Genomic DNA, 8,313 nt, shown 5'->3' with positions numbered 1-8,313 from the left:
GGGCATTCAGTACCTCAAGATGAAGCCCACCCATTTTTCTGAAGGTGACACTAACTGAACCCTGATAAAACAGGGTTCTATGCGGAACACCCAGCCAGAGTTGGCCCTGGGAGGCACCCCCTCGACAATATCCATGCCACCTGCCTCTGCTCCCAGGTGGGCAGTAACCCACACAGGTGCACTGTGGGCACCACTCCGGATGCTCAGGGCCAGCCTGACCTGGGAAAAAATGGACCATCCCACACCTGTGTGTCTGTGTATACATGGTATGCACACACATGACCTTGGCCCCAGCTCCATAAATACTGGAGAAGAGGAGAGAAGGCCGCCTAGAGGCAGACACTCACCATGGGGCGCCTGGAGGTTCTATTTCTTGGCCTCACCTGCTGCTTGGCAGCGGCTTGTGCTGCAAAGGTAAGCCGGAACCCTACAAGGGACTACAGCCCTCTCTCATTCACTAAGATCTGGGAACTGGGACAGAGCCTGGAGGGTGGGAGACAGAGTACAGAAAGACAAGAAAAGGCCAGCGAGCCCACTAGCACTCCAAGCTCTGGTCCTGCCTGAGACACCCAGTTTGTCTTATTCACATGAAGCCCAGTGCAACATGCAAAACTGCACTGGAGTCTCACACCAGGAGCAGTTTTATGTAAGAATGTCCCATGCACTGTTTGAAAGATTTATACTAGAAGCCCACTAGTGCTCTGTGGTTTCAGGTATGCCTAAGTCTGGCAAGCCTCCCCACAGACCCTGGCTTTTCCTTTTCTAGAGGGGTCTCCTGCCAACAGAGAAGCAGTTTGCTTGGCATTACACAGCAACCATATCCTGTTCTTAAATAGGAACCTGAAATGTCTGTTCCAAATCAGGGCTCTGGCTCCCAAGTGCCCTCCATTTCCTGCTCCCCCTGAGAAGGGGTGAGACCTACCCATACCCGCTGTGTGCCCTGAGGAGCTGCACCAGCTCTTCTGGGGCGCCTACAACATCTGCCCTTTAACCACCCTTCTTGGGAGTGTGAGGACGAGTCACAGAAAGCTCAACAGATGCAGGAAGAGGGCATAGGTCTCTGCACAGGGGCCCCAGCAACTCACCCAAACGCTCCAGCCTTAGTTCTCTGGCCCTTGTCTTGTTTTCTTGGACCCTGGAGACCATCCTGGAGAATCCTCAGTGTCACCCTCCTGGAGCCTGGATGTTACAGTTCGGTCCGGGGCTCTTGCCATGGGAAGGAAGTTGTTTTCTTTCTTGGAAGAGGTTTTTTTTTTTTTTTGTGGGGGGTGGTTAGAAGGACCTAACTGTCCCACTACTGCTCCACCACCAGCACCAGCACACTGTCCTGCCACTGGCCAGGATCATTGCATCTGGCCCAGCCCTGGGCACTCAAGTCAACCACTACCGCACAGACACACTTCTGAGAGGTGGCATCACACTCACACACACACACACACACACACACACTATCGCACAGACACACTTCTGAGAGGTGGCATCACACTCACACACACACACACACACACACACACACACACACACACACACACACACACACATCCCTAAGCTGGCTTTCTGACTCCTCCCAGTAACCAAGAACCTTAGATACCCCAATGATCTGTGTTGTCTCTCTGGCTCTTCTCTTCAGTTTCCTTACACAGTATAGTAGGGAGTCAATCAGCCTGGACTTAGAGGGCTTCTGGGATGCCAGCTTGGGCTTGCAGCTACAGGCCACCTACTTCCCCCTACCTGAAACCTTGCACAGAGGAGAAGCAGGAGGCCATACTATCACCACTGCCAAGTAAGCGGAGCTGCTCCTGCATGTGCCCTGGACTGATGCAGGCAGGACAGGAGGGGACATGCACTGCACAGAGGTTAGACAGCCTCATCTCAACAAAACAACTCGCGGTGGGAAAGTGCGGGGATAGTGGGCAGATGAGGACCTGACTCCAGACCTTGGGTTGAGCTGGACACCAAATAGCAGTACTGATTGGCCCTGTGAAGATCCGGGCATGGGGCCACCAGTTCCATGCCCATCTAGGAAGGCAGTGGGGAGAGGTGGGGGCAGGAGAGAGAGATCTCAGAAACCTATGGCAATGTTAGAAACCCTCTGGAAGCACTGAGCATCCACCACTGTCTGTAGTTGGACAGGCCTTCCCTCTGACAGCCATCAAGCCTTAGAGGAAGGTGCGGTGGCCCATCTTACCTATGGGGAAATTGAGGCCCCAGGTCTCAGCCGAGATCTAGACTGTCACTCCAGCTTAGCAGACGTGGGCGGAAGTAGCCTCAGCTACCTGAAGGAGGATGTGCCAGGGTCTGGGAGGAAAGGGAATCAGCCCCTCCAGCACTTGGCAGAGGACCTGCTAGCACCCTGGAGCCCGCTCCATCAGCCACTCTGGATTCAGGCTAGCCATGCAGAAGCCCATCTGACCTGCCCTGTCTCACCTACAGTTGGGGGCTGTGTACACAGAAGGCGGTTTCGTGGAGGGCGTCAACAAGAAGCTCAGTCTCTTGGGTGGTGACTCTGTTGACATCTTCAAGGGCATCCCCTTTGCCACTGCCAAGACCTTGGAGAATCCTCAGCGTCACCCTGGCTGGCAAGGTGGGTGCTGAGTGCTGGGTGCTGGGTGCTGGGTGCTGGGTGATGGGCTGGCCCTGGCTGGTTCTCTTTACACCTTGCCCTTCTCTCACTGTAGGGACGCTGAAGGCTACAAACTTCAAGAAACGATGCCTACAGGCCACCATCACCCAGGACAACACCTATGGGCAAGAAGACTGCCTCTACCTCAATATCTGGGTGCCCCAGGGCAGGAAGCAGGGTATGGATCCCAGTTTCCCAGAGAACCCCACCCCACCCCCACCCCAGAACTTCAAGCCCTGGTCTAGGATCCATTTGGTGTCGTCAAGCTCAACAGCCCTGAAATCAGCACTGAGGCGAGGAGGGGGTGCCAACTGCTGATCCTCACAGCCCTGCCTGAGTACCTGCTCCAACAGGGCTACTGAGCTGTCTGGGGAGAGGACCTGTTGGTGTCTGAAGTCCCTGTCTGCCCCTTTCAGTGTCCCACAACCTGCCTGTGATGGTCTGGATCTATGGAGGTGCCTTCCTCATGGGATCTGGCCAAGGGGCCAATTTTCTCAAAAACTACCTGTATGACGGGGAGGAGATCGCCACTCGGGGCAACGTCATTGTGGTCACCTTCAACTACCGTGTTGGACCCTTGGGTTTCCTTAGCACCGGGGATGCTAACCTTCCAGGTATGTCGGAGCCTCCGACTGTAAGAGCGGGAATAGTGAATGCACAGGACCCTGTGCGGAGAGACGCACTTCAGAAGCTTCTAAGTTGACAGCCGAGGGGAGGCACCTTCTTCACAGAGTTGGGGGACTAAAGCTAAACTATGGGACAGGGGAGCCTGAGGCAGCCGCCGGGAAATGAGAGAGGCCAAGAAACAGACAGAATGGCAGAGATTCAAGTTGAGCCCTGAAAAGATACCATAGGAAAGATGCCAAAGGGAAGACAGACAGTAGGAGGAAATGTGCAGAATGGAGTCAGGCCGAGCCACTGGTGGCTGTGCCTCCCACGCCTCCCACCTTCCTGACCCACTCCCCACCCCCATCCCACCGCTACTCCCCTTTAAACTCAGCCTCCTGAAGATCTACCATTTGCCCTCCTGGGAATGGGCACATTGACTGTTAATCTCTAGGTCACCAATCTCTAACCTCCTCCAGCTTTAGTTGGGGGCCCTCCTGATGAAGGCTCTCCCCTCACCCTCAGGTAACTTTGGTCTTCGAGATCAGCACATGGCTATCGCCTGGGTGAAGAGGAACATTGCAGCCTTTGGGGGGGACCCTGATAACATCACCATCTTTGGGGAATCTGCTGGAGCTGCCAGTGTCTCCCTGCAGGTCTGGGGCCCTCTGGTGTGGAGGGGTCTGACCCCAAGGTTAAGGGAGGGAGCCAATGGGGCCTAGGATAATGGTCAGAGCAGGGTGTGGCTGGGAGCCCTGGGCCCAGGTGCAGCCTGTTGACAGAACTTCTGGGTGTTGCAGACCCTCTCCCCATACAACAAGGGTCTCATCCGGAGAGCCATCAGTCAGAGTGGTATGGCACTGAGCCCCTGGGCCATCCAGAAGAACCCACTTTTCTGGGCCAAAACGGTGAGCACAGCAGGGCAGGAGTAGGCAGGGAGGGGACCTTTCCCAATCCCGTGCTGCCCTGGACCTTCTGTTTGCCCTTAGTCATTCCAAACCTCGATGCTGGCCTTCTCTAACCTCCTGCCTCTGCCTTTCCTTAGATTGCTAAGAAGGTAGGATGCCCCACAGAGGATACTGGCAAGATGGCTGCGTGTCTGAAGATCACAGATCCCCGGGCCTTGACACTGGCCTACAAGTTGCCCGTGAAAAAGCAGGAGTGTGAGTGGTGCTCCTGGGTGGGAGGCACGTAGGGAGGAAGAGGAAGGCCCTTGTGAGGCAAGGCTGAGCTCCTGAAGAAGACAGACAGGTGCCACACTGGGTCTGTCTCTACCCCCTAGCAGGCCCCAATAGTAAAGAGATGTCTTCCAGTACTCCAGGGACTTCTAAGAAGCCATACATGGCCAGGTGCACACCTTTAATCCCAGCATTCAGGAGACAGAAGAAGGCAGATCTCTGTGGGTTCTCTCTGTTGCCCGGTCTACTTAGTGAGGGGTCAGCCAGAGCTACATAGTGAGACTGTCTTTAAAAAAAAGAAAGAAAGGTAGAAATGAAGGAAGGAAGGAAGGAAGGAGGGGAAAAAGGAAGAGGAAGGGAGGGAGATAGGGAGGGGCAGAGAGAAGCCTAACATGAGTCCCAGACAGCAGAAACGCACACACGGTTTCAGGGAGATGTGTAGACCCAGACCCAGGGCCACTGTGCTGGAAGGTAACTCTTAAGCTTCCTTGTAAATGTGTCAATCACTTGTAAATTTCCAAATATTTGGTCCTTCCGGCTGGAGCTGCCACCAGCAAACATGTAGAACCAGCCTGCTAGCCTAGGACATTGGATTTTTTCTTTGCTTACCCTTCCAAAGCAAATCTAGCAGTCTGAGCATGATCTGTGCGCATGATAGTTAGACACTCTACCACTGAGCACCTCTGCCACTCAAACAGATAATTTTATTTGGAGAGCCACTGAAGAAAGCCTGGCTGTGCTGGGCCGAAGGAAAGCCAGGGTCTCTGCCTGCTGAGCTAGAGCACAGACCAGCTGGCAAGCCTGGGGGACAGGCAGGCCTTACCCACGGCAGCCAGCAGGCCACCTCATCCCTGGTGGAGGTGTAACAAGGAAAGAGGGAGGGCACAGGGATGCTCAGGCAGACCAGACAGTCACAGTCTACGGAGCAGTGGACTCTTCATGTGCTCATGAGACAGTCTGCGAATGCTTTGGCCTGGCATACCCAGAAGGGCGCCACACTGCTCAGCATCCCACATTCAGGACAGTCACCCCTATCACTAGCTGATTGTGGCCAAAGGTCCCTGGGGCTAGGGTTGAGGAACCTGGGTCTGGTCAGAAAAGGAGAGAGCAAGTCTAGTACAAAAGGCCAAGAGAAAGAAGAGGCAGGCACTGGAAGGTATAAGAAGCTGTTGGCTCTCCCACCCAGACCCTGTTGTGCACTACCTGGCCTTCATCCCTGTCATCGATGGTGACTTCATTCCCGATGATCCCATCAACCTGTACAACAACACTGCTGACATTGACTACATAGCGGGCATTAACAACATGGACGGCCACCTATTTGCTACCATTGATGTGCCCGCTGTCGACAAGACCAAGCAGACTGTCACCGAGTGAGTGGGGGGACGAGAGGGAGGGAGATGGGTGCTGTGTTGGGGAAAGCACAGGCAGACATGCTCCTGTGGACACCAGGGCAGTTCAGCATGTTTTATTGTCCCCATGCAGGGAGGACTTCTACAGGCTAGTCAGTGGACACACTGTCGCCAAGGGGCTGAAGGGGGCCCAAGCCACCTTTGACATCTACACTGAGTCCTGGGCCCAGGACCCGTCCCAGGAGAACATGAAGAAGACAGTGGTGGCCTTTGAGACTGATGTACTCTTCCTGATCCCCACGGAGATAGCGCTGGCCCAGCACAAAGCCCATGCCAAGTGAGGTCTGGGAAGGGGTTGGCCTGGGGAGGCTCGTGAGAGGACTGCCTAGTTCTCTTGGCTCACTAAACAATGAACATAGCTCTGGGCTTCCCATCAGTCAAGGTTAAAAGTATAAGAGAAGCATATACCTTGTCTAGTCATGTGAGAAATATGAGTTTTGGTGGGAAACAAATGATCCTTGACCCTGGATTAGGGAAAGAGGAGGTTTCTGAATACTGTAGGGTGGAGACACAAACACTGGATGTGGGCTACAGCCTTTCTTTCCCTTATTATCAAGAACTCCAGTTCAGAGCGGGACGTGGTGGCACACACTTTTTTTTTTCAAAGATTTATTTATTATATTTATATGAGTACACTGTAGCTGTCAGACACACCAGAAGAGGGCATCAGATCCCATTACAGATGGCTGTGAGCCACCATGTGGTTGCTGGGAATTGAACTCAGGACCTCTGGAAGAGCAGTCAGTGCTCTTAACCTCTGAGCCATCTCTCCAGCCCAAGTGGCACACACTTTTAATCCCAGCACTCAGAAGGCAGATCTCTGTGAGTTTAAGGCCAGTTTAAGGCCAGCCAAAGGCTACATAGAGAGACCCTGTCTTATACAAACAAACAAACAAACCAACCCTCAATTTTCAATGAGTCTTGGGGTCCCCTAGGCCCTGCGCGTTCCCCCTGGCCTCTCTCCAGGACATACCTCCCAAGGGAGCCCCCTACCCACACAGATGCCTCTACTTCCCTTAGGAGCGCCAAGACCTATTCTTACCTGTTTTCCCACCCTTCACGGATGCCTATCTACCCCAAATGGATGGGGGCAGACCATGCTGATGACCTCCAGTACGTCTTTGGAAAGCCTTTTGCCACCCCACTGGGCTACCGGCCCCAAGATAGGGCTGTCTCCAAGGCCATGATCGCCTATTGGACCAACTTTGCCAGGAGTGGGTAAGATGTGTGGTGGAGCCCAGGATCAAGGGCAGCAGACTTGAGGGCTCCTCTGTCACTATGGCCGTGTAGGCCCGCTCTCTCACTTGGGCAAACTTCTTATTTATCCTCAAGCCTTGGTAGCTAGCTTGCACATGAGCAGGAGAACTGCTGACCCAGCCCCAGGGTAAAGCACGTGCTCACCATGACTGAGCCTTGAAAGGTTGGCTCGGATGGCCAAGCTGTCTGTGCAGAGCTGTCCAGGAGCACGGGCCTCCAGTCTCTTTGCAGGCCCCTGCTCAGTCTCTTCTCACTCTGCAGGGACCCCAACATGGGCAACTCACCTGTGCCCACACACTGGTACCCTTATACCTTGGAGAATGGCAACTACCTGGACATCACTAAGACGATAACCAGCGCTTCCATGAAGGAGCACCTGAGAGAAAAGTTCCTGAAGTTCTGGGCTGTGACATTCGAGGTGCTGCCCACAGTGACTGGTGACCAGGACACCCTCACTCCCCCTGAGGATGACTCAGAGGTTGCCCCTGACCCACCTTCAGACGACTCCCAGGTTGTTCCTGTCCCACCTACAGATGACTCTGTGGAGGCTCAGATGCCTGCCACCATTGGCTTCTAAAGTCTTATAAGCTGGGGCTGGAGAGATGGGTCAGGAATTAAGATCACTCACTGTTCTTCTAAAGGTCCTGTGTTCAATTCCCAGCACCTACATGGCTGCTCACAACTGTCTGACTCCATCTACTGGTGTGCAGATGTACATGCAGACTAAGTACCCATATACATAAAATACATACATAAATAAAGTCATATAAGCCTTGGTCCCAGGGTTCTGTTTCAATAAAGCTCTCCTTCAATAAAGCCTCAGCCCTCACTATCTGATAATTTGGTCTTTGCTCCTGAAACAGCCTGGAGGAAGGAGGGACGCCCCGTCAATGGTGACAGGCACTTGGCCCATTCCCTCCAATCCCCAGGCTGCAAAAACCAAAGGACTACCTTTGGGGTGGGGCAGTAGTAGTGTAGTAGAGAGGGAGGGGAGGCTCTTTCAGGCAAGAAGCAGCATCCTGAGATCCTGGAAGATCCCATCTATTAGGGGCATCCTCCAGCCCTAGCCAGCCGTGTGTGGCAGAGAGGCAGGGCCATCCGAGGCACAAGCAGCTATAGAAAGCTGGAACGTGCTTCACGGGCCACATGGATGCTAAGGGGAAGAGGCACCCTACAGCTTTAAGCACTGCACTCGGGCTTTCCCAGGCATGGTGCAGCAGGGAACAGAACCCTAACA

General features: G+C 53.9%; 1 protein-coding gene across 1 annotated transcript; it reads left to right on the top strand.

Moving 5' to 3' along the window:
* Positions 1–307: 307 nt before the first annotated feature.
* Positions 308–7,892, top strand: Cel (carboxyl ester lipase). The gene is made up of 11 exons (NM_009885.2): positions 308–414; positions 2,434–2,584; positions 2,679–2,801; positions 3,040–3,237; positions 3,755–3,885; positions 4,030–4,137; positions 4,275–4,392; positions 5,594–5,780; positions 5,893–6,096; positions 6,840–7,037; positions 7,338–7,892. Exons 1-11 carry the CDS (start codon positions 349–351, stop codon positions 7,651–7,653), a joined length of 1,800 nt encoding a protein of 599 aa, NP_034015.1. The 5' UTR covers positions 308–348; the 3' UTR covers positions 7,654–7,892.
* Positions 7,893–8,313: the final 421 nt, after the last annotated feature.

This window comes from Mus musculus, chromosome 2 (assembly GCF_000001635.26).
Source record: "Mus musculus strain C57BL/6J chromosome 2, GRCm38.p6 C57BL/6J".
NCBI lineage: Eukaryota > Metazoa > Chordata > Mammalia > Rodentia > Muridae > Mus > Mus musculus.
This window is presented reverse-complemented; position numbering and strand designations above follow the sequence as displayed.